This window comes from Leptosomus discolor, chromosome Z, assembly GCF_034619465.1.
Source record: "Leptosomus discolor isolate bLepDis1 chromosome Z, bLepDis1.hap2, whole genome shotgun sequence".
NCBI lineage: Eukaryota > Metazoa > Chordata > Aves > Leptosomiformes > Leptosomidae > Leptosomus > Leptosomus discolor.
The window spans coordinates 9,690,352-9,718,131 of record NC_141419.1 but is presented as its reverse complement, the minus strand read 5'-3'; the positions used below and the strand labels follow the sequence as shown (position 1 = coordinate 9,718,131).

At 38.5% G+C, this 27,780-nt stretch overlaps 1 protein-coding gene across 2 annotated transcripts in view; it reads right to left on the bottom strand.

The window, feature by feature from the left end:
• MCTP1 (multiple C2 and transmembrane domain containing 1) overlaps window positions 1-27,780 on the bottom strand; it is a 285,371-nt gene that overhangs the window by 119,513 nt on the left and 138,078 nt on the right. Inside the window, exons 6-8 of one of the 2 annotated variants that reach the window (XM_086480292.1) lie at window positions 23,116-23,154; window positions 9,031-9,201; window positions 7,400-7,530 (exon numbers count right to left, since the gene is read on the bottom strand). In XM_086480292.1, coding sequence (XP_086336418.1) covers window positions 7,400-7,530; window positions 9,031-9,201; window positions 23,116-23,154 — 341 coding nt within the window. The remainder of the gene's footprint in view (window positions 1-7,399; window positions 7,531-9,030; window positions 9,202-23,115; window positions 23,155-27,780) is intronic. The other variant, XM_086480293.1, reaches the window with a different exon arrangement.

The following is a 27,780-nucleotide window of genomic DNA, read 5'->3' as shown; positions in this document are numbered from 1 at the left end:
TAAAAGAAGAATTGGCACAATCCTAAGTGATAGGGACAGAAAAGCACCACTTGGCTACAACCCAGGCAACTTAATTATCATCATGACTTGTTCAGGAAGACAGCCTTTTAACTCCACTGTGATCCAGGTCTATGCTGCTCCAAAGGATGCCAAAGAGAGGAAACTGTGCGATTCTGCAATTAGAACTGAGCTGGACACACATCAGAAGCGGCAAGGCATGAACTGCTACAATTTGTGAGACTCCGTATCCTTTATGAGCAGAGTATAATGTTCCAGTAAAACCAAGAAACAAATGGAAAGGGGAAATTCTGCAAAGCACTGACAGAAAATGACACTGCTCGGAAAGACAGGACTGCAGTAATGTGAAGTTCTTGCAAGAATGAGAGCGCCACATTTTTAAGTGTAAAGATAATGAGAAAGAAATAAAATGACAGACCCCACAGGATGATGCTTGTGATAGGTGGTGGATAGAGGCAACAGACTGAAAACCAGGAAAGCTCCCAAAGGAGTCAGAGACTGTAACTCAGCTACGTAGGACGCCGACTGAGTGGGAGTGCAGTGGCGATCTCGGGAAGCTGGAGAGGATCCCCAGGAAGCTGGGAGTGTGCTGCCTTGTTGCAGCAGGACCTGGGACACGGTGCTGCCAGCTGCCACGCAGCAGCAACACACGGAAAGCAGGAAAGAGCCCTGCAGTTTGGGGTAAGTCAGTCTTGGTAACGGACATATGAGAGCTACATGAAGTACAGGACAATCTCACCAATCAGGGAGCAATACCTGAACACAGACAAGCGTTTATTGCTTGCTAAGGGAAATACAGTTCATGCCACAAAATCCTGTTGATGGATTTTGAAATGACCGAGTAACGTTTTCCTAAGCATAGCTCTTCACAAGAAGACTACAGACTTACTTTTGAAATCGCAGACAGAAAAAAGTACTCGCAGATGTTTTATCATGTGATATTTCCTACATCGTCCCTGTGGCACAGCCATACGCTACAGATGTGCACTGTTAGTGCTGTCACCAGAGCAATTTCTTTACAGCAAAATTAACGCCTTCCTCTGCTAAACCCATCTATCGCTTTGATGAACATTGTGTCTTCCTGCACGGTTCCCCCCTCACTAGTTGGTCCAAGCAACTCAGCAAGAGCTTTCACACAGCTCCAGTCTGTGCCTTCCAGAAATTCTCACAAACCCCTGCCTACACCCTTAACCGCTTCTTAACCTTACTGTCAAGCTCCTCTTATCTAGGCAGCCACTCCACCTTTCCTTCTCCCTTGTTCTTATTCCGCCATCCTTACTTCACGTAGTGGCGTACACTTCCATGTGTGGGAGACGGAGTGTCGGAAGAAGGATCCATAAACATAACCCAGCTTGTGTGCAGCATTCTGGATTTCAGAACACATTGGGCAACAGTACCAATTTTGCAACAGTGCGTGACAATAACAACCGTGAGTAAGACTTGTAAACAATAATGTGGTAAGAGAAAGTTACTGAAGATTTGTGAGACAAAACTCAACCTTTTTTGGCTTTCTAGCAGAACGACAGTGCCTCTGCATTAATAGAAGAAGTTAAAATGTGAAGAGATAGTAATAAATAAGATAGTAATAAATAAGACTACCTGAAGGCCAAATTTTGAGATGCAGCATTTACATCTAACACCCTTTGACAACAATCAGAAACGGCAAAGGCTCAGCACATCTCAAGATTTCTCAACAGCAGGCCTGTCCATAGCATTTTTAGATTTTAATGCTTTGGGCAAAATCTTAATTTTACATAGAGAAATGCATCTGCAATAATTTAACTTTAGTCATCACGTATCATCAACAAACTATTATACACACAGGCTGCTGGTTCTGTGCTTGATGTGCTTGTCTATGTTTGCACAGAATTGCCATGTAATTCACACACGCACATGGTTCAAAAGTCAAATTACATTATTGTAATTAACATATTGACCATTACATTTAAACTCTGAAAGCAATATATCCTTCCAAAGCTACTTTGACATGCAGAAATTTTCAAACCACCATGCAAAAAAAAAGTATTTGAAAGACCAGCGTAATAAAGTACTATTTATAATTCCAGAGGAACCTATTTTGTCTATTCTGAAGAGTTTTGCAAAAATTGAGAAAACTTCAAGATTCATCAGTTTCAACGTTGACACAGGCTTTCACATCTACTAATCAAAACCTCTTTCTTGGGCAACAATATTTGAAAATTAAAATTGCTAGCTAGTATTTTAATATAAAACACAGTGTCCACAATGTCTCTAGAAAATACCTGGGAAGAAACGTTAGCAGTAGCATATTTAGTGTCCTTCACTCAAATTCATATGCATGTTGGAGTACCCACACACAGGTTTACAGCACCACTCAGTTCTCTCTGATAACGTTCAGTCTCCCATAGTGAAATGATGTAGATTTCAGTGGAAAAAAATGAAAAAGGCATAAATATTTTCTGTAAAAATGCCACTTCAGGTTAGAACTTTGTGTAGTGTATCACTGTGCTTTCAGGTTAATAATGCAGCAGCACAGGTCTCATATTGCCTGTATTTATATGCACCCAGAAACCCCTCTATGGCTTCACTACTGTCAAAAAAAACTAAACAGACAAGACATAGCAAATTAGGACCTGAAAACCTAAATACTTAATTTTCAATGTTTTAACTTTTGTATTTTGTAACACCCATTATATGGTGTGTACCCGTACATGCATGTACAGAAAATCAATCTGAATTTTCATGACACTATTCAGAGAGAATATGGGAAATTTCAGTTTGCTACAGATAAAATTAAAACATAGCTTTAATGAATATACTATATACAATGTCTTTTGCTCTTAATTTACATCAGATGGGAAAAAAGACAGTAGTGTCTATAAATATTGATGAAAATAGATATAGATTAAGTCAACAGTAATCTCCTAGCACAAAATATGAGTAAAAGTCAATGTCGTTTTAAAGATAAACACAGATTTTTCATACCAATAAATAATGCTATAAATCCCGCCATACAGGATTGAAAATAACTTCAGCCAAATAAAACTGCATGACATGGGATTTACTTATCCTGTATGTTCACAGAAACAACTTGTTCTCTGACAGCACTCATTCTTTGCAATTTATTGCAGCTGTCAGCAGCCAATTTGTTCAGATTACTGCTATACATAAAGGTGTAACTATCATGAGGATTTATTAGCTGATTATCGTAAAGGTGACAGTCAGTATCACCCTCAAAAACACAGATGATAATAAAGTTAAATAATTACATGAAGATTAAAATAATTTCACCTTTATTTTGATCTTACTATTACCTACACAAACTTCCTGTAGTATATGTGTTTAATCACAGCAGTATATTGACTCAGTATGGAAAAGAAATTATTTACTTCTAGCAAAAACATGAATATTAAAAGCATTCAAACTGAACAATATACACACACACATATGTATTTCTACTTATCAGATGAAGCAACGACTAATACTGCTCGTGCAAGTCCACATGTTTATTTGAACACAAGAGGGCTGCCACTGTGACTTTAGCTCCTGGTGCTTTCCAAAAAAAGGAACTTCTAGACCTCATGTCTTTGGTCCTGGAATGCTTTTTTTTAAAAGGAGTTTTTTTTTTAAAGACTGGTATTCAGAAGAATGACAGAATTTTGTACCCTGCATGATGAAGCACAGTTCTGGTCAAGCCCACCGTTTCCTCATAATAGTCAGCATACGATTGGTAATATATTTTCCTCAAATCTTCTTCTAGGCTTTTGAAATCCCAGAATAAACACTGAAATAGTTTTAGGATTTAGGGGTTTTAGAGCATTCTAAGATGGAAGTTCACAAAGTGCTACACCCTTTAAGCTCTCATGGAGAATGCACACAACAAACTCAGATGAAATTGAAAAAACAAAGACATAATGCTCAAAGTTAAGAATGAAAATCAACCAGTCAGCATCCCATTTCAGGCACTGCCATGCTGAACACGACTGGGTACCAAGATGAAGATGGACCTTTATGCTACTTCTGTGACAGATACATCTTTCTCCTTCTCTGAATTCGGATGCCATGCTGTCACTTTCACTCTCTTAATACCTTCCTCCTTCTTATAAGCCACCCCTTCCACTTCCATCCTCCTCCTGTCATGCCACTCCAAAGCCAGAACCTCACTGTCAACTCTTCAGCCTCCTCAAACATCCTTCCTTCATCTTCCTGCCCCTCAAAAACAGGATCGCAAGCCCATGCCATCACAGTCTGCGCACATATGCCATCACCACCTTGTCACATTCCCAGCTTCATCCTGGCCCTTACCATGCACCAGCCTAATGAGTATGATGATACACACAGGGCCCAGGGAACTCTATGTTCCTGATTTCCCACTTCTTTTATTTCACTGAAGCACAGCAGAGAATCACTCCAGGAGAAGTTACAGCATTCTGTTTTGGAATAAAATTGGCAAGTTACAGAATGCGGCACAGTAAGAACATTTCAACTCAAAGGGGCTTTCCTATGCCATTTTCCAGGAGGAACCTGGAGTTTATCCCTTCAACCTTCCATCCAGCAACCCTGTTCTCCCACAGCCAGCTCAGTCTGGAACTGCTGAACCCATTTTAGGGATTGCACTCTTCAAAGAGATCCCCTGGCAAAGCAGTTTGATAACTTTGGCATGGGACATTCTGCTCACCTTCATCCGTGCTCTGCAAGCAGATGAATATGGAGGACACAAGAAAACCAACACTGTGGATGAGAGGTGAGAAGTGCTCCTTAAACAAACTTTTTCTTTAGTTTTCCCAATTTGGCCTGCTGCTTCCCTCAATGAGTAGGATCTCTTCAATCAGACATGGCTTCTCCCTAACCATACAGCAGTATGTCCAGGCAGGACATCTTCAAGAAATAATGGTTTTCATTTGCATTTAATAAAAGTATTCCTATATAAACATAACAGCTGCTGCTTGCACACTGTTCAAGAAAGAGGGAAGATCACAATAAGACGGAAGGGATTACTCTCCCAACACTGAGCAATGCTAGAATACACCAGGAAGTCTTTTGTTTACCTCCCACAGCCTCATTATCACTTTTCCTGGAACCTGGATCAAAATATTCCATTTATAACGTGTGCCTTGAGAGCCACAGAGCCTTAGTCATGGAGCATGACTCAGTCATGCTTTACAAAATTAATATACATAAAGCATAGCACACACACACAGCAAGTCTGTAGTGTCTGTACAAAAGTATTTCCAGCTTTTAGAGGCAGCCTCAAAAGGAGGAACTGGGGAAGGCAGGTCAATGTGAAGTGGAGCTGTCAGATGTCGGTGATTTTTATCCACAGTGACTGGAAAAGAGCATCAGGAAGGAGGAACATTAAGACCTATTTCTGTATTCAAACTGAGCTTGACAAATGACAAAAGTTTTTCAAGAAATCCTCATGGACAGGAATTTGTTTGCAGGCTGCACTATACAGAGATAAGGTACCAACGGAAGGTGAAAAGAGACACTGTCTGAAAGGACAAACTGAGGAGGGATTATACATACACTGACAGCAGAGAGGTCACAAAAATCAAGAGCAGCAATATTTCGGGCAAAATACCACTGATTTTGCTAAAATCAGTTATATACTGCAGGAGCACTACAGTTTAGCTTTGTCCAAGGAGCATCTTTTTTGTTGTAACAAGAATTACTTCTATTTAAGAAAATGATAGGAAACAAAAGGAAACAAGATTCTCCCACTGAAAAATGTTAAAGGCATTCTTAGAGAGAGGATTTCTCATGCTATCAAATTTTTGGGGCCTAAATAAAATGCAGAAATCATTTGCTACTTGCATAATAGCCTGCAGTTACAAACAAGAACTAGATGCACACTGAAGATGTACAACTTTTTTAAGTATCTGAAAAGTTACCTGAGCAGCTCATGTGTTTGAAGTTACAAAATTTCCTTCTCCAATTTCTCTATCACATTCCTAAGTAGGTTAAAAGTGCCTTGGAGCAAAAATGGTGTCTTTTATTTTATGCAATGCTCTTAAAAAGACTTTATAATGACTGATAACAGTAACAACATAAGTGCCACTTTGATGACAGTTCTGAAAAATCACACATGAAAATTCCGAATCTCACCATCTTTTGGATAAGTCAGCCAGAAAACAGGAATAATTTCCCAAGATATATCACGTGTTGACATAGAAAGATTATGTTACTTTAGAAAAATAGTTATTGCTGCCATATGCACTGACTGAAATCAAACAAGGGAAAAAATCATAATGTAAACTTCAAATATAAACATATCACCCTATCCTTAGGATTTCATCTTATATACTAAAACGCTGCTGTGTATACTTTTCAAAAGTGATTTTTTTGATAACAAAACTGTTTGCTGCTCAACGACTCTGTGTGTATTTTGAGTTCCCACAATTTATAGTATTTATGGTATTTATATCACAGAATATTATCCAGCTGATCTAATTTGATGAAGAAAGCTATCACCCTAAATAGAATGAGAGGGAGGAAAAGGTCTGTAGAAACATAACCGCATTGACAACAGAAGGACAGGGCTTGGTCTGTGGGATTTCCATTCCTGATTTTAAGTACCAAAAAAAAGTAATTCTACTAGTTAATAGGATCAATGACCCAGTGCGAGCACCTACAACCAATATTCTAACAGAAAATCAAAACATATACCATTAATAATAATTACTATTTTTATGATTGCACGGATATCAATTAAAGTATGATGTAAACAAACATCTGAGCTTTCCAAATCGCACCTACTTTGTTGTATCTATAGGCACCAAACAGTTTCCTTCCCTATTAGCTCACAGTTAATGTCATTGTTAAAAAACATTAGCATCTTTCTTCTTCCAACACAGTAAAATAGAGCATAACCACACAAACTTATACCATTTCTTGAACTCTAAGACAAATCCCGAAGATTCTCTTTTCCTGAAGATGAGTTAGGTGAATGATCTTATTTCTTTGCCCCCAAAGCCGTGCTTAGCCCTTCAAGACTCTCATTTCATTTACCAGATAGATTAATAAAATAAGTACAGAACTTTGGAATTATGTGTCTGTTACAAGCCATGACAGTTACTTCTCCTCCGAGCTAGATGTTGCCGTATGGAACTTCCTGCATCTTGATTACTGGTCTAAACGCGGGATTTTTAGTCTGGGAAAACCTGTGTCTATCAATTGGTAAAAGCTGCCACCTACTGGTCAATAAAAAACATTTTACACCTAAGTAAAGAATTACATCAATACAGCAAACCGTACTGATACTTCGTAAAAAAATTCTCCCCTACCTTTAAAAAAAAAAACAAACCCAAGAACAAATGGTCATAAGAAATAGTTTCAATGGCAAGGCTCATTTTAATCATCAGCTTTCATCCCCAGGGAACAAGAAGGCTGTAATTGCACAAACCTGCCAATAAAATCATCCTTTTTGCCAGCATCTTTGTCCCACACGGTAATATCAATAATTCCACCTCGTTCTTCATAGAGATGAAAGTCAAACTGCTCCCTCCACTGAGGATTCAAAGTTTTTGGCACGATCTGAAAGGAGAGTAAAAAGAAAGTCATATTACATTGTACAGGCATACGCTTTCTTGAACTGTGAATCTGATCTTTATAGTCTGTTCAGGAAGCTTTTCCCATTTGCAGTATCTTAAACAGTGAGAATTAAACAATAGTAATTAGAAAAGACTACTGGCCAGTTCTCTCATGCCTCTCTGACACAACAGCAACCTCCAAAATCGTGCAACCTGTCACCTTCAAAAGCCTCCTGAACAAAGGATTTACCCTGGGAATGGAGCCATTTTTCTGTAGAACAATTATCCCCTCTCTTAAGTGACAGTTAGCTGCAAAGTTATGTGTCTGAGCCTAAAGGAAAGCAATGCACCTGCAATGACAAGTAGATAGTGACTGCACGTATTTAAATGGAAACAATTTTATCATGTCCTCTTTCCCCAGCTGCAGTAATACAGGGAGAAAGATGACACTACAGTTCACTTTTTATGGAATAATATTCTCTTTTTTTTTTTTTTTTTTTCCCAAAGCTGTATTTTACTTCCTTTCTTTTGCAACTTGGACAAAAGCAGCTATCTCAATCATTTTCAGTCCAGTTACTTCTGACAAAAGAAGTAACTTCAATGGATTTCAGCCCATGTACTTCTGACCATGCTCTGCAGAACAGAAAGCTTGCAGATTTTCTACCATAATGCAAAAGCAGTAATCACAGTAGTCACATCTGTCCTGAGTAAGAATGGAAAAAGTCTAGTATCTCCCTTGTGAAGCAATCGCTAACTTTTACATCCACCAGTTCCACTGGTATGCAAACACGGCATCTCAATCCTCCTGGTCTCTTCCTCACTTTGCCCTTTGTCTGGCTGTGAAAACCACATGGGCTGTCACGGCCCTTGAGAGAGGAAGGTCTTGTGCGTCACTGGCCGAATCAGCATCTTCCATAAACAGCAATTTTCAAACCAACAGAGATCAGGGAAACAAAAAATAATATCAAGAAAGCCAGGCAAGTCTCCACAACCACTTTCTCCCTGACAAATCTGCTCTACCTGTTAAGCTCATACACGTACAGAACTTTAATGAAACTTGCTGTAAGGACACAATGAGGGAAATGAGAATAAAAGTACAACATGGTTTGAGGTATGACTATGTAAAGGATCCAGGAGGCAACTGGCATGAAGCCAGAAAGATGCAGGGGTGGTATCTACTTGTCAGAATCACTTCACATCTCTCCCCCACTGCAAGTGACCCATAATGGGAAATAAAAGCCAACATAGTCTGTATGGAAAAATGAGGTGTGCCTCCCCAACAGCCTGCATTTTTCAGTGCTATGTTTTTCCCCATCTAGTATTATTCTTGTTTATAATAAAATATAAAGAAAACATCTAAACAAAACTTCAGGTGCTCTGACAGCTAATTAACACAATAAATCTCCATTACTATTTAAATAGTAGTGAAAGCCAAAAAACCACAAACAGGAGCAAAACATTTCAAACGCAGCCAACGTGCGTTTTAGGTCACAGCTGAAATTACCTTGCTCTTGTACTTCTGATGCCCCAACCGGAACTTCACGTAAGGATCACTTAGTCCATTTGCATCCATCGCCTTAAGATTGCGACCTTCTATTAAGGTAATGCTAACTATCCCTCTCCATAGCTGAGACTTTCTGTGCAGGTCTGAGAGACGTAAGCTCTGGGTCTGAAACTTTAGGGAAAGAAAAACAGATCTAGTTAAAACAATTCCAAAAAAATCCTCTGCATTTTAATGTTCTTTTTCATATTACTATGAATGTAAAACAACCATCTTAAGCCATTTTGAAGTTATTTGACAGTACAAATGTACACTGCATTACAAAGAATTACTTGGAAAGAAACAAAACCATGACAAATACGTAGGTAATGTCATATGCTGCTTTTGCAGAAGCAAGCAGAATAAACACTACTTAAGGAAATGTTCAGAAAAAAAAAAGTGTTTTTTCCTGCTTCACCTCTCCCTCTGCTGATAGAATTAACAACATCACAAATAAATGTTCCAGTCTCTTCTATTAGTAGCATATGATTGAATGAACTTGAGAAAATACTGAAATAAACATAAAAACATTGAGAAAATGAAAATTCCATTAAAATAATATAAACCCACCATGACCATCATGGATCAAGTTAAAATAAGTCAATAAATTCCCATGCACATGACAACTATCTCAGCCTCTAAACTGATGTGATACTCTCAGAAACAGCACGGAAAACTGAATTAAATACCAATACATTAGTTCAAGAGTTTCAGGACAAGACGTTGCAGAGCCTCTGATCCCAACTGTGTGGAAACCTGTGGGCTGTGTACCCTCTGCCACTGACTTCAGCAGTTAAAAGAAAATTCACACGCACCCACTCAAACTGGATGGCCACAGCATTCATCAGTGAACTCCCCTGGGGGTGGGAGAGCTTGAGTAACTTAAGAGCAGCTCCAGCTTATTCTGAGCCACAGGGGGTACAAGGTACCAGAACTGGGAAATCGCCTTTGCACTCCTAAGGTAGGCAAACACGTCCCGGGTGCATCTGAGGAGCAAGGCACCTGAAGGCTCTCCCTTTTATTCTGAAATTTTATTCGTTCAAGGTTACCTTATCTAAAACCAGAACACTTGATAGCTAAAGAATATTTAAACTCACTAATCATTCATTCCAGGAATCAAAAGAAGCAAGTCTGCATGTACTCAGCTGTAAATACACCAAATACATGCATATTCTTTATTATGCAATATAGTTTGAGCAACAAAGGCTTCAGGGGCTCAGCAACCCTCTGTACGTGAAGGGTTGCATGGTTGGCTTCATCACTTGCATACCTCCAGTATCTCTGTTAGAGGTATTCAGTGCAAATTTGGTTTGAGTCTTTCAGAGGGTAAACACAGCTGGATGGTTACAGCTATGCCCAGGGCAGGAATTTCACTTTATTACCCAGAGAAGATTGTAGAAGATACACTGGAGTATAACCACTACATTATAATCTGCACTCACCAGACGCTACAGAGAGGTGTTACACGTGAGGACTGGGGTCACTGCGGTTGGAGCAAATCTGAGTAACATGCTGTCAGCAGTATTTCAGGCATCATATTGGCATGTATTTGGGTTTTCCATGGCTATTCATTCCAAGCAGTACAGTTACTCCCCCCAAAAAATCACTATATTTATTAAAGATTTCTCTTTCTGAAGTTAAGGATTTTACTGTGGAGAAACTTCTCACAAAGTTACTGTTTCTTCAAAGGTAAACATGGAACAGCGGAATAATAGTAAGTTAACCTGCAACACGAAGCTGTAGTGGGACACCAGAAAGCAGAAACTCTACAAAAATTGGGGCACAAGTGGGAAACTCAGTTGCCAAAAGAGATTTCATTTACAACACAGGAACATTATTAAACTTCATAAATCTTCCACTGGCACATACACCCCTTTGTTGGGGGTATACAGGCAACATTGCCAAAGACTTGTCTTGCGAAGAAGAGGTAGATTGTTTTCTTCTTGTTGTTCTAGTTTCTTAGAGGGTTTAGAGCAAAAGAAAGACTGAATGGTAAATAACCAAAACTGACTCTGCCCTGAACATAAGGTGATGAGAGACACAGAAAGAAGAGACAAGGCACATTTAGGAAGACAGAAGCAGTGCTCAGTTAAGACTTGTTCTGGTAATGAATACACAGTTGTTGGTTTGTTGGTTTTGGTTTTTTTGGTGGTTTTTTGTGTGGGTTTTTTTTTTTTTTACAGTTGAGCAGGAATCCAAGTGATTTCCAGGATACCACCATGGAAAAGAAGCACGAGTTTGCATTTACAACTCTTAGAGTAAAGCTTAAGCACAACTGCATAGCTCTATACTTCACTAATCACAAATGAGACAGTGAATCATTTAGAGACTATACTTGTTCTAAAGTCAGTATTTTCAACTGCTCTTAAAATAATAGGCTGCATTAGAGCACCTGCCACCATACAAAACACGCTGATTTTTTATGACTAGCAGGGAGTTTCATCAACAGGGGTAATTCACATACGAGATGGCAAGGCAAGATCTTAAACGACCAAGCGCAGAGTATAAACTGACTGATGGGTCAGACAGGAGTTTACAGGAGTCAGGCAGAAACCCTGAGAACAAGTGTTCATGTGTTGCTGGAAAAAGCCCTTTTGGTCAGAGCCAGAGCTCTCAGTCTACAACACGCAAAGAGCCCAGTGGTCCATCGACCGATAGCAAAGCCGCAGAGCCTACACCTCAATCTGCTGGAAGAACAGCAGCCGGCTGCTAAAAGTAAAGTGGCATGGGCTGTTGTGGCTATTTCTTCCTCGAGGCAGGGAATCTGGACCACAGTGGTGCTCTTTTCTCCCTGTCTTTATCGGTAACACACAGATCCATGGAACAGCAAAAGGGAGACACACCAACAGTCAGGGTACAATAGCTGGAGCTAAAGCCATCGAGATTTCCTGGACATGGACTATGTGGCCTTCTCCAGCAAGAAAAACTTCCAGCTAGCATTTTTCTTGTTTCCAAGCGAAACAGAACAGCATCTGAACAGACATCTAAAACACGCTTTCCTTCCAGTCAAAGTCATCCTTATCCTCAGAAACTGCAGATACTGACGTAATCCCTAATTTCATACAATCTTTCCTGGAGGAAGTAAAATAGATACGAATGTTTAGATTTCAAGACAAATTTGACAAAAAGCTAACAGATGAAGAAGTGGGGAAAGAAGACTGATTTCAAATTTTAGAGTTCTTCCCTTATGAACTTAATTTCACAGTGTGAGACAGGTACATCAAATCCAGGTGTGTTTTTAGGTACCTCAGCAACCTTCTGCAATTCAGCCCACAGTGAGTTAGTTACAAAGTCAGAAGGGAAACCATGAGAGTATATCAAATAAATGAGCACAGAACTTTCCAAATTCCTCCTACAAAGGAATATTTCTCAAGACAGAATTCTTAGGTAGCCTATTTCCCTCAGAAAGCAGGTAATGTGTATGGCACCCTGGTTTCACTCTTCTGCCACAAACAGAAAAAAAATCCCACCGAGAAACTGCACAGCTTTTCATTTCTCTGGAAATAGGTGTGAAGGTATAGATTTCACAGTATTTCCACCTGAAACTGGCCATACTGTCTATATAATGCCACAGTTTGGAAAGAAGCAAGGTCAAGATCTTAGGCTACAACCAACTGTTATTAACGTGGGATTATTATTCACATTCTTATGCATTTATATGCAGACAGGGAGACTCCCACCTGAAATGTTCTAAACAAACAAACAAAAAAAAGGGTGTTGGGGGAGAAATTGCAGCCTGCACACTGCGAAGCTTTTTCTCTTTTTCCCAAAAGGAAATTAAAACTAAGACTTCTGAAAAAGTCTTGCACATCAAAGGACACTCAAAGCCGCCTGTGAAAGAAAAAACTCACATATTTTCATATCCATACATTACTTTAATACTTCTACTACAAATATCATGCAAAACCAACATCTTCTTACATGATAAAACTAGCTTTTATTTGTGTTAAACCTATTCTGACTAAATATGGGGTAGTGGAAGGGCTACGGATGCCAATAGCAGAAAATCTTCTGACACAGAAGTGTATCATCTGTTACATATGATCAATAGAGTTAGCCAAGTATAATGTCAGAGCTGAAAGATGCTCTTACAACATGATTTAATGTTTTGTATATGGTCATGTATTATTGGGCAACATTACTGGGTGGGCAACCATCCAGGCTTAGCCAGAATCTGAGCATTGTTCCCAGACTGATCAAGACCACGTTCTTGACGAGTGCATTTAATTGTCACAACTTTATTGTGACTTTCTTCAAAAGATTAGATGCCTTTAGTACATACTTCTGAAAACCCTACTAAGTATTTAAGTTTATCTTTGGGTATCTAAGTTACCTTTGAAACTCTAGCCCACAATGAGTCTGAGAAACCCCATAAGCTGTCCCCTCCCAGCCTGACCTCACCTCTTCACTGATCAGCCCTCACGCCCTGCAAAGCACCACCTCTCTCACTTGCATGTGCTTGTGCCCATGTAAACAGACTCTGCTTTTACTACATCTCCTCCTTGCTACACACAGCACTAGGACATGCTCCTCCTTCTTTGCATCCTTGAACACAAAATCCATTGGTCAAGAACGGCTGAACAAGAGACAAAAATAGAACAGTGTGTCCACCACAAACTTATTTTAAAAAAGAAAAGCTTTAAAAAGCAAATAAATAATGACACTATATATCCTGCAGCGGCATTTCTATTCAAAGATAGAAGCTTTAAATAAAATACCAATCAAGAAAACAATGAAAGAATGTAGGAAAGAATTATACTCCTCTCCATTGCGGAACAGAGGGCAGATGGAGTGAATCAAAGCCAGTGTTGTAAAAGACTGCTGCTAACAGGATTCTTCTCTCCCAGTTTCTCGGATGCTTGCGCAGCTTGGATTAAACATTTAAAATAAAGACTGAGAGTGTCAACAGATACAGCTGCTAGTCCTATGTACTTTGTACACACACTGAAAAGAAGTCAAGGGGAAGCCATATGCATTCACAATGCTTTTCCTCTATTAGAAACTACACAAGGTATAATGCCTTGCAGAAGTTATCCACAGGTAGACACTGAGCTATGTAGACACAAAAATGCCTTCGATGGGATCATGAGGATCCCTTTCTAACGTCTGCTCGCTGTGACTAAGCAAGCTTTGATAATGGACTACTACTGATAGCTACTGCAACAAGAAAGAGTATTTTCCTTAACTTTCTATGACCTGTATTTTACATTTTAGGATATTTTAATTGAAGGTGAAGCTAATCTACATTTCTGTAGTTGAGAAATTTGCACTGCCCTATACCCTGTGAGTTTTTGATACAACTGCCATGTTAAACCCCGGGTGTTTGTTCTAACAACTCAATATTGTCACTGCAGTAGCAATCTTGTGGTGACACTACAATATTTGTAATACGAGAGGATACATTTCACACATTTTTGTGGTTTGCTAAATGTAACCATTGTGCAGGCAACTGAAGGGCACTTGCTGGAGCTAGCTCAGGTGTAATGTGATGAAGGCAATGACTCTATTAAGCACTATGACTTTCATTTTTTAGAAAAGGGTTGAAATATTTATACAAGACCATAGGGTGCTGGCAAGAGTTGTCAGAGAGGTTGCCAGTACAATCCTAAACTTCTCCCTCATCTTTCTCCCGGCAGCTGCTATGGGAAACTGTGTTCACAATATGTGAAAGTCAACGGGTCTCCTGATGATCCTGTTATCGCCTGGGATGACCAGTGTCACCACGGTCCTAACGCTGACGTCAGCGTGACACACATAAGGACAACAGCCGCCGAGACTTGATAGAAACTCCCTGTGCTTTGAGAATTGCAGGCATGAACCCAGAAAGCTGAAATGCTGCTCTGCTGTTTTGATCGTTAACCTTATCAGCTGTTATCACTCACATACAAGTAATGCAAATATAAGACTCACCAAATATTTGCATAATTTTTATGACCAGATGTCTAACAGACAGGTGTATCTATTCTGACATTTTTTACTTCTACTCCATTATTTAGCAGCTTTCCATCAAGCACTATTTACAGCTCATAAACTGACATCTACAACCTCATGGCTCACAAAAGCAAGTATTTTCTCAAACGATTCTTCTTAAAGAAGAAAACCCAACAATTCTACCTTCTATTCCAAAATTCCAGAGTTTTGGTTGAAAGATTCTGGCTGAAAGACTGAACTGATTGCAAATTCCTTCAATTAAGAAATATCATACAACTCTACGCTTCTGCTTGTCTTTGCAATCCTTAGACCATGATCTGCTATATTTCCAATTTTATTCTCTACTCAAGCTGCACCTCGTTCCAGTGGAAAACCATTTGTTTCAATTTTAAAACAGGAAAAAACGCTTCATAAGGCTCCTGACATCAGGAAAAGGCAAATTAGGAGTCACACAAACTAAATATTTTGAGTTGGGCATAAAAGCATCAGTTAATAAGGCCATAGCTTTTGGCACTTTAGTTTGTGCAACTGGAACACACATATTTTTAGAAAAGCTTCTAAAACAACTTTTTAAAACAGCCAGTAGTTAGGAGCTGAAAGCCTTATGTTTTGCAATTAATTTTTGTTTAAAACGTTCATAAATTGTATTTTTCTTTTTAAATGTATATGCAAAAATTTCTAAAGCAGAATTAAATAGTTATCTAAATGCAAATTAAAAAATCACTTTAATTCACTTGCTTTAGGCAGTAAATACACTCTTTTATCACCAACTGTAATTAATCAGAAGTAGCTTCTCAGTGGTGATGATTTTGGGATGATAAAGTATTTTTACTCTTGGTTTATGCATAACCTGTTGCAATCCAGACTAATTCACCTTCATTTCTGGGAAGAATAGACCTGTGGTTCCAATTGATCAAAGTCACACTGAAACAGCTCATCACATATTAATAGTATAAATTAACAGTATTATTACGTTTTAGCGCATTCTAGTCTTCCCAGTTCTAAACTCACTGATAATACAAAACAGAAGACAAGGTATGAGAGAAGAGAAGATGATATCTTTCCTCCAGATTTTACTGGAATACTGTGACTGGATAAGGCATAGCAGGTAACTGTTAAACATCTTTTCCCCTACTATGTTCGGCTAACGATGCCAAATCACTTGTTTCTCTGTTTGTCCTTAAAGTAAAGCACTTAAAAGGTTTTTCTGGTGTTTTCTTAATGTACCATTAATGTAAAAAAATGTAAAGTTTAACGTGGGGTCTGATCATGTCTGAACTCAATTTAACGGCAATTCACCCACAGATGTGAAAAGGGCTGGAGTAGACACTTATTCAGATGAAAATAATTTTCAGTGAAATGAACAGACAGAGCTCTCTCAGTACACTTTGGCTGAAAAACACTGTCTTCATTAAAACACCCTTGCTTAAGTAGTTGCAGTTCACAGGAAAACACGAGCTAATCTTACTTCTTCGTATACAAATTGTGAACAGAGGCAGTGAGTATATTAATTAGTTCTCCAGGAGTAGAGGGTTTGTTGAAATAAACTATATGGAATAGCACCTCACTCATCCTTTAGCTAAATTCGTCAAAAATTTTCCCGATAAACATCAGAAACACTGTTCAGAGAAAAATCAAACCTTTACGTGGGAACACGCCAATTAAGACAGAACAAGGAATGCAAACAGCTTGGTCAAACAGTACTACGGCTTTCGGTTACCCATCCTCCCTATGAGTACCTATAGGATCACTAACTCATCAGCACACTGTCCAGTGAAAACAGGAGCTAAACCAACGTTACTACCCAAGTTCACAACCAGAGAGGATGACTGTTGCCTACGAGGCAAAAATTACACTGATATCTTCTCATCTTCAGTGTGCAAGACCTAAATAAATATTGAGACAGAGCTTGATCACTGTCATACTCCTGTCTTGTAAATTAAGTAAGCAGAAAGGGGAGACATGTTGACAACTTATAAAACCAACCTCAATTTCCAAATGTTTTCCACATGAAAGCTTCAGACAAGACGACTCAGGTGCTGCACCTTCCTCTCAATTTTTGTGTTAAAAATGGATATTTGGCTTACTTGAGCAGCACACTGTATGTGCCCCATATAAACTATCAGAACTTGTCCGCAGGTTCCAGACCTTGGTGCTCTTGCCTTAGCCAGTGTACCTTGTTGACCTACAGGACTACTAACACAACAAAGCTTATGAAGGTTCTCAGATGAAAGCAAAATGCTTCATCTGTCACATTTCTTTTCTCTGGGAATGGTAAGTCCATATCATATCAAGCCCCTTTATGTTACAGTAGAAGTGGGGAGACACATAAAGTTTCTTAACTGCTAGTGCAGCCCCTGCCCTTTACAAAGAGGCTTCCTCCATGCTCTACAACTATCATTCAGTGAACATCCAGCAATGGTCGTCAGCAAACTAGTCTGACCACACAGCTTGACCCCACCTTGTGCTGGCAGTTCCTGCTCCTCACAGTAGTCCATACCTTTGCATTTGTGGCTACTCTGATGCTGATAACACAGCAACGATGTTTTGGTTACTGCTGGTCATCGCTCACAGAGCATCAAGGCTTCGTGCAGGCTGGGCTCAACCCACCAGACATGTTAATTTCCCCATCTTCTCACTATTCATTCTGACCTATGTGCTGCTCACAGTAAAGTTTCTTCCAAGTGCCACTGTTGTGTTTCCTCTTACATGCTCATAACTGTTTGTATCTGAGCACCCAAAACTTCCTTCTGAATTAAGTGTATATATGCACACACGTATTTCGAAGGATCATTTTTTTCTGACTGACTAAAATGTGTGTATAAATTGTGCCCAAATCACTGCAATAAAATGTATCCATCTGTGTTATAGGAAAAGATGAACTTAATTTGCATCATGGGAGATACTGTTAGACGTTAGGGAAAAAAACAGCCTTTAATGGAAATGATAGTTAAGCACTGGAACTGGCTCTCTGGGGAGGCTGTAGAATATATCCATCACTGCAGATTTGTAAGGACAGACTAAACAAACACCTGTCAAACACAGTTTAGCTGTCATTGTTCCCACTTTAGGGTAGGAAGACAACTTTTCAGGCTGCTAATCCTATTTTCTGTTTTTCACACCTATCCTAGACACAGGTAGATTTTTAAATATCCCAGGCACTTGAAATTCTGGCAAGTGAGGTTGGGTCTGCACACCAACACTACCTGCCTTGCCATCAGCCTCATCTTCCAGAGACATTGCCGTTATCTTCTGAAGCTCCTTGACTCATATTTTTTTTGCCTCCATTTCTCCCACTCAGCACAGTGAGGATAAAAGTTTCAGCACAAGCTCTGTGTGCACTACCCTGTAAGTAAACAGCACCACCTGAAGCCTCTGCCTCTTCCCTTTTTCTGAATTAACCTCCTGCAGTTATACAGTAAATGGTACAGCAGCAGAGGGAAGAGGTGATTTTTCATAAAATATTTACTGGTATATTCAGGTTCTTCACAGAAGAGTCTGCCTGGTCTGTATAAAATGACATGCTCTTTGAGAACGAGCAGCCAAAGGAAGGCTTTTACTTAAGCTAACGCAAACCATTAACTGTCAAGTGAAGGCAGAATTACTTGACAACTCACAAAAACCTCAAGCTGTGTTTTTTTTAAAAAAAGCACGGAGGCTCTTCCCCTTCCCCATTTCAAGCTATAATCAAGGGAAAGTTTTGATTTTGGATGGAAAATACATCTGTCAGTGTTGAATTGTAATTGCAGGTTCATTGACCCCAAGTTTAGTATCTATGCTTTTGATTTTAAAATTAAAACACCACTTCACATTAAAAAGTGCTAGATGTAGTAAGATTTTACCTTTTAAAAATGTTGGTAGTAATGGCACAGCAAATGTAATGAAATTTCACCATTAGAAGCTAAGAGAAGAATGAGGAGGAAGCACTTAAAGAGAACATAATTTTTACATGAAAAAATAGTCCATTTAAACAGGCTCTTCTTTCCTCTGTTATCAGCTTTGGGATTAATAACAGTAAAGAAAATTTTAACCTTTTGTTTTTACTATTACTTTTGACAGCACTGCAGTGAACACCACAAAAATGACGAGGAGAAAGAGAGCAATACCTGCATTTCTAACTCAATTCTATGCTGCCAACATTTCAACAGGCTCCCTTCTCATACCCTTTCCTCAGCTATTGATTAAGCCTCTGTGCTGTGGAGAATTACTAAACAAGAAGTCAGAACGATTTTTTTCTTGTTTTCATAACCAGAGGAAAAAGGAGAAAACAGCTCTTCCCAATTAGTCTGCGTTGGCTCGTGCTGGAGATAGCAATGTTTTCTTTCTCATCACAGGGACAGCTTGCACCTCGAGGATTCTGTAACAGAAATCACCTCAGCGATTAGCATTATTCATCTCACTGTCAGAGGTCGTCTTGACTATTAGTAATAAATTGCCTCTCTTGCAAGCTGGGCTTTTCTTTTCTCCTCAATTTTCTTTGCTCCTCAACCACCACAATTGTTTTCCCAAATTAGATCTGGCACCCAGACAGTTTAAAAAGCAGGAGAGAGGCAGTGAGTTTGTTTCCCTCAACCCAAAGAATGAGAGCCATCAGCAAACTTCGCATCTTCAGCAGAGGAATTAATGCAAAAAGAAAAATCCACCCTAAGGAAAACTGTGGTGGGTGTGGAGAATCACGGAAGTCAGATCCATACACACAGAGGAAAACTGTTTTGCACAAGTCAAAGTTTTTCCATTAGCTTTTTAAAAAGAAAAATCAAGTTAAAAAATCCTCTATTTGGTTTAAACGAATGACTGACTATTCAAATCCAACAAGCACTGTCTTTTTGTTGTAGCATTTGTCTGCTAATTCACACAATAACTAACAAACTGAACTCTAAACCACAGGAACTCAGGCATGGGCACATGGAAGTTATTGAGCAAACGTCACGATCATGAAAAAGTGAATGAAACACTGAATAATCCGCTTCCATCTTTCTTCGAGCTGTAACGGATCTTTGTACAGATGCAGTGGTAGAAATGGAGCTGCTTCCTCTCCCAGACCAGCGGCAAACAGCCCACCTGCGAAGTCATGATCACGGGCCACCAGTTTGCTTTAATGCAACATCAACCTTATGCTGGACAAAATAAAGTTTGAAACCGAATATGAGCTGCAACTTCCCAGCATAAGTTGTTGGGGTTTTATTTTTTGTTTGTTTGTTTGTTTTTCTTTTGTTTTTAAATAAACAGCTTTGCCTTTTTTTTTTTTTTTTGTAGCCCACCAGGAATCTCTTGTCACTGAAGACAGGGAGTTTGAGTTTCCTTTTCAGAGAACAAGGGCATAAACAATCTGACTTCAAAATTGTTTGAATTTCATTTTTGCTAGATTCAGTGAAAGATGAGCATTCCTTCAGACCTAGGCAGCATGGGGAGTGATATAGCTCCCATGAATTTTGATGAAGATTTTATCTGGTATAAAGCAAACATGACAGGGAAAAGAAAAAAAAAAACCAAAACCAAACCAAAACAAACAAAAACCGAACAAACCACCCCAGAACAACCCAACACAACAGAAGAAAAAAACCCTAACAACAAAAGAGAAAGCAGTGCTGCATTTTTGCAATGCCATTAACAAATTTTTACAACACTAGCATGTTTGAAAACACTGGTTTACACACAAACTAGATAAAATGCACAGCTGCATTGAACCAGGTATTTCATGAGACCTTAATTCCATCTTTAGGGTGCACAGGGGGAGCAGTATTTGAAGAAGGGACTCAGAATCTGGCCAGCGCTAAGTGTTTGCAAGTATATGAATGCCATAATACAGTAACAGAGAAGATTAGTTACCGTTCTTTTCACAGATACACGTGCACAAGGCACTAGATGCAAAGAATGCAGCTCATGGACAGAAGCAATGCCACAGTGGTCTGCACCACTACATCTTAACTTCAAGCTACGTTTGTCACAGAACAGGTAGGCTTCAAGTACCTAAATAGTTAAAAGTAAAATATACTGTCACGATCCATAAAATCGAATTCACTAACTAGAAGCGCCATTGTAATTACTCTAGAGAGCTAAAAAGTATGTTTAGGAAATTTTACACTGGCATCTCTAAAAAAATTTTAATAATCTGTTTTGTCTCAGCTCTCAAGAGTGCAAGACAAACACTTCCTGACGCAGCAGGATCTCCACTAGGCCATTTTATCTTTTATCTAATAGCATTAAGCACCTATTCCTAGACTTTTTTTTTAAATCTGCAAATGATGTCCTATTCAATATTGATCAGCCTAGAGAGCACCAATTTTTTAATGAATTCTTTGTAAATAAAAGATTTTTTGATCTGTTTTCTTGACAGCAGACCAAAGATTTGGAACTCTGGAATAACCTCACAAGGCAAATAAGCTCCTGTGCTTTAACTTAGTTACTTCTGTATATAAATCACACGCACAACAGTGCATGTAAGATGTTGTACACGCATTACATATCTAGGTAAGATTATTACTTCAGCTGAAATAAATGTAAAAAATGTAGAAAAATGCAGAATTTAAATTCATACATTTGCTATTTGCTCAACCTTTTGATATGCCCCTTTGCAAAAATGGCAACTATTGTATGAAATGTTATCAAATGAATGTAATAAAGGAGAACACAGATAAATAATTCAGCTGAACAGCTCTGAAGAATTCTGCACTATCATGTTGTGCCATTCACTTAGGATTATTGAAGCTCACAGTTTTGTCAGTTTGCCATTTGGAGTATGGGAAAGTTCTCAATGAACCCGTTCTACAAACTGTCATCCAAGACAACCAGCACATCAGTCAGTAACGCATCACTTCCATGACGCAAAACATCTCTGCCCGTCACCATTCTTGCAGCTCTTCATTAACTCTTCAGAAGTTTGACCATCTTGAGTATTTCGGGAAAAGTTGTACGAACCATGTGAGAATCAAAACACTACACATCATCACTTCATCAAGCATCTTTGCTTCACAGATTTCACAGGGGAAACAGATTGAGTACTGTCCTGCATCAGAAGCAGGCTGTAAAAACCCATTCATAACCCAAGAATTATGAACCCTGATTTCTTTTTTTTTTAAAGGTTAAAAAGACTACAAATATTTGTCAGTGAGCACCATATCAACACTGTTTATCAATAACCTGCTATTTAAATTTGTGCATCATTATGCTAGAAAAGTTAATCCCTTTAGAAAATAAGTTAAATCACCCCACATTTTTCTCATTTTTAACATCTTTATACAATAACTCCAGATCTACACCACCAGCTCAAGACCTTGAGAAATTTTAATTCTAGTTTTAATTTTGCAAATAATAAGGTGGCTTTAAAACTTGAAAGCAGCATGGCAGCATTAGGCAAAAGTGGCCAGAAAACTGTTGAGAAACTATACACATGTTCTTTATTGTTTTGGAGACACATATAGCAAAAAGCTAAAAACAGACTGTATTCCACTGCAGTCAAACTTCCGGGCTTTCCCTGGTGGAAAAAGAGTACACACTGCTCCTTTTTTGTCACTCGCTTTATCCTAAGAGGAGGAAAGCCAGGTAATGAATTTGCCTGAAGAGGCATCTAAAGGGCTGTATGAAATGGAGCCTGACAATGATTCCTTAAAGCACTCTGCTCTTGGGAAGCCAGGCTACGACTGCCATCTCTGCATGTCCAGCAATCAGGGAAATTTGTCTCTCAGAAGCATCACTGTGAAAACTTCCTCATGTAAAAATCCTAATCAGTAAGAGGAGTAAGTGACAGGAAAAGGAAAGCTACCCTTCGGCATGAATTCTTTGTTAACATTAACAAGTAATCTTTAAGGATTTTTTATATGTGAGAAATTAAGAGGTTTTAGAAAAATAATCAGGACGTGTTTGCCACTGATATGAAGTTACTAGATGACTTCAAGATAAGCGAGAATGCTGTAACAAAGTTGAGAGGTTTAATGATTACATTAAGAGCTCAACTGTTTCAAGATTTTGATTTGATGAAACACAAAACAATGTCATTAAAACACAATTTGAAGGATAATAAATCCTGTGGCACAGGTTTCCAGTCCTAGATGGCACGTTTGGTAAAATATCACAGTTCTAAAAAAATAAAAAGCCAGAAGACCACATGCTAAAAGTTACCTTACTTGATCTTTTCCAACTCTTCCTCATTAGCATTGTCTGAAAATAAAATAGAGCATTTTAATTACCTGTTCTCTGCAATACAGAAAAGGAGGCCAGCTGTCTCCAACGGGACAATCCACATTTAACCACCACTAACCACTGAAGCAGCCACACGTATATCCCAGCAACAACTGCACAAAGCTGAAGTAAGTCTAGACAACTAGCAGCACTGTTTGCACCCAGGCATACTTTTCTGGGTGGTGTGAAAGTCTCATTTCTGGAGGCAATGCATTACGTGAAATAGTTTAAAAGAAAGAAAGAAAGAAAATTAGATAAGCAAATGAAAATAACAAATGTGCCATTACTGATAGTGACTTTGATTTTGACTAATACTTGAATGATAGTGTTTTTTACATTAACGTACTCCAACTTTACGGAACACTACTGTTTAGCTCACAGGTGTAGCCACGTAAGGGAAATCCTGCATAAGGCTACTTGGACAAAGTGCATCTATCACAAAATATTTACCGTTTCCACTGCTAATTAGTTTCATAGCTGTAAAAATAGCTCTTTGGTTTGATAATCATGCACACAGGATAGAAAAAAATAATTTCTTGACTGTTTAAAAAACCCAAACCGCAGCAGTCCTACCCCATTACCTAAATAATCTGTAAAACCTTGGTACTGCTAGAGACAATGCTCTGACATGCTGGGAGGCAAAGTGTTCACAGACACAGACTCTTAATCATTAAATAAAAGAGAATTATTTAATTCTTAATCACCAAATAAATAAATACTGGTCAAGACTGAGATGGACAATTTATCTGTGAACATAACTGTTGCTTAAAGCAGTTCTGTGGAAACACAGAGGAATTAATTTATACAATTTAATAACATTTAGCAGCCTGTGTTGACACTGAGCAAGAATGAATCAAAGTCCATTAATTTCTAATGAATCTTTGTTGTGAAAAAGTTGTAATTTTTATTTTTTATGAACTGCTGTAAAAACACTTGCTGTTTCAGATAATGGAAATACATTTTGAAATGCAAACATATTCCTTGTTAAGAAATAAAAGTATTACACAGGGGAAAAAATGAAAATGGGAGAAAATACGTATGTTTTATAATTTTGAAATACACAGAATTTTTTTAAATAGACACAGATTTTTGGGAGAAGAAAATATCCCCAGCTAGCTGCTAAGGAAAATTTTTAAGTTGCTATAGACGAAGCCTGAAGGCTCTGCCGTAAGTTAATGGTGGATTTGGAAAATATACATAGATACTAAATGTTTTATAAAGCTGGAGAAAGCCATTTAATTCATTTATACAGGAAAGGCACACAATTAAGCAGCTTGAGGCCCACAGCAGGCCCTGGAGAAAACCTCAGAGTTCCTGGGTCCTGTCCAGCATAGCACAGCTCCTCCATTCCTCCTCCTTGCTGAATCCTACACAGCTACAAGTCACAAACCCAGCTTCACTGGGCTCCAGACCAGGCTGTGTGCAAGGAGAATATGGCCTGACAGCTGAATTAAATATGTCTCAAATAATATTTGAACTCCAAGGAGTTCAGTTTGAGTAGCAGCTACAGCAAGGTACGGCCATACTTCTTGAGTGCATCAGCATCATCACCAGCTGCAGCTGCACAAGCTGAAGCCATCATAACCATCCTTAGAAGTCAATCAAACAAATATATAGCACAATCTACATGGAACTTTTTCATCTGAAAATATTCCATGAGCTGAGTCCAGCTCTGCTATTCTTTTTTTCTATGATGTTATTATCACTCTGGCAAATAAATAAAACAGTAATATTGCATTACAAGATTTAAGACAGCAAGCAAATTGACAGCGTATTAATGTTGTTAATATTTTCATATGAAGCAAAAAATATTAAGCATCATTTGGGATAAATTATTTAAGGAAAAAACAATGCTGTGAATTTTATTCTCATTAAATAACAACATCCAAGTAGCAGTCCTATGTTCCCTTTTTTCCATTTTCTATGCTGCTCAGGCCGTTGGCAGTGATGGGACAGTAGTCCCCAATCTCTGCTGGCCCAGAGGCAACAGTTCTCATCAAGCCACCAACTCTTTCATTTCCTGCAGCTGATAGCTGCCTCTCAGACCAAGGCTGGAAATTACTGTTGCAGAGAGGACATGAGACAGCCAGCTCTGACGAACTCATGGTCACCCTGCAAGTTTCCCGTGACGAAACCTGTGCACTGAACTCTGCTGGTGAAAGAAAAAAAAAAAAAAAAAAAAAATCACATGCACCCACAGCACCACTGTTACACCACCAAGCACAGAACCTGCAGACAGCACATACACGTTTTTGACTGGCGTGCACAGACTCCAAATGGCACACAGGCATGCATAGCACTATGTGTATCCAAAGGGAAACATGAATGGAAGACTGTTGGAATTAAAGAAACAAAAGAAGCTTCATTGGAGCAGGTCGAAATTAAAAAATAAAAATAAATAAATAAATCAATCCATTGCTACTTCTGACTTCTTTTAAACTGGTCATCAAAAGGAGAAATTAAAAGAAAAATACAGAAAGTACATCATAAACACATTAGTTTTTAAAAGAAGAGTTAAAAGTAACAACTTTTTAGAGATCACAGCTTTTACCTTTTTTATATATATATATACACACACACACACACACTTTTCCCATACTTATGTATTTCACGTCTTCTTAGTTTACACTAGTTACCTAAGCTGTCTGTCCTCTCAAGGCAAAATAATTAAAAAAGCCACCCTAATGTAAAGGACAAGTATTGTTAACAGCACAGAGCAAATGCAAATGAATTACTGGAACTAGTGCTACTGCAACTTAATTGTGATAGGTTGGAAATAGATTACATTTTTCACAAATGCTGAAGACGTTCTAATGTGTACAGTTGTAGAAGAATTTATTCATTAACTTTAATTCACAATATATGACTTGAATAATCAGGTCAAATCAGATTGCCTTCATTTGTCAAAACTCAAAGGGATATTTCTATTCACGTACAGAGTTTGAATAGGATATTACAAATTTATTACTTTAAAAGTTCAACTTTTCTATGCCTTTACAACAACCACTGGGTCACAAAAGGCAAAGATAAATACCCACAAGATCTGCTAGGAATTTTGATTTGTTCACCGGCCTGTACTGTTATATTAATATTCAATGACAACTGCAAGCTACTTCTGCATTTTCTTTCAATAAAACGTACCACAAAAATAAAAATGTGTTCTTATTTATGAAACTAGTATATCGAATCTCCTCTAATCGAAACTACGCTCAGTATTATTCTGCTGGAAAAACACAAATTGTGAACTACTTCAGCACTGTTTTTCACAATCCACTAGGACTCAAAGATAAATAGTCCCCTCTCCTAGTCTGTAACACCATTTTGTATACAGTTATATGAACGTATGCATATGTTAATATTCTTAAGTGAAACTTGAATCCAAAGATGTAATCTGTTTTGATCCTCAGAAATGGGACCTTCCAGCTATAAATTCTAAATAACATCTCCTTAGTCAGAACAGAAAATCTGCATTTCATCAGAATTTCTTTCAGAAAGATAGGGAAGCACGCTCCTGTGTGTACCAAATCACCCTCTCATCTCCTTGCACACCTCAAGGCTTCACAAAAGATAGTTCCCCTCAAAACAAAACAAAATATTACTCTGTCAAACTGACTACTTATTTTTTAAATCATTTGTAATAATACCTCTCTCATAGATAAGTGGCAATATACAAGGCCCCCAGTTTTGTACCATTTTGCCTTGGACTTCCAAGTGGAGTATCTTATCCTCCAGCAGTGTCAGTGTTTCTTACGCAGCGTGACAGGATGCATCTTCCTGTAATACACAGCTGCATTATTCTGATACACCAATAAAATGCTTTGCTACAACACCCGTCCTCCAGCTACACAAACGCAGCATCAAAAGATTTTCCTTCTGTCTGCACACCAATGCACGACCTGCAAAGCACTCTCAGTTGCTCCAGTTCAGGCAGCGAAGGGATCTCCTTGGAAAGTCTAATCTGCATCGAAAAGTTACCGAACGACAAACCACAAACAGCAAGTGTTGTCCAACAGGGCTGGGTTTGGATCATGGCCACAGAGCTGCCCAAAACACAGGGTCAGACACAATGCTGCTGCTATGGCTACACGGGAAAGCTCATAGTGCTTTCATTGAAGCTACTCCTTTTTTCATTTCCCCAATGGTCTTAATAAGCATTCTCATTTTAAATATATGGAATTTGGGTACCTGAAATTTAAGTACTAGCAGTTAATCTCTGAATTCTTCAGCTTGAGGATTTAGCCATTTTACACCATTTACATGTGACAACATGTGCAAGCAATTTACTTACGAAAAAAATGCTTATGATGTGAAGAGACAATGTTTCTGTGTCTTCTGTGCAGCACTCATTAAAGCACATCTACAGGTGCTCAGAGGTTTTTATCTGTGTATTTCAACTACACTATTTGAATTATTACCTACCTAGAGACATCCACGTAGAAGGGAAGCAGTAATCTTTTGACAGCACACTACACAGACTGGGAATGTAGGAGCTGCTTTAATTGCTACTTTATGCAGTGCACATGTCCAGAGTGGATAAGAATTAGCCTCATTCAACATTTGAAAATTTATTGATCTCAACCATATTGAATTCAATAAAAAATATCC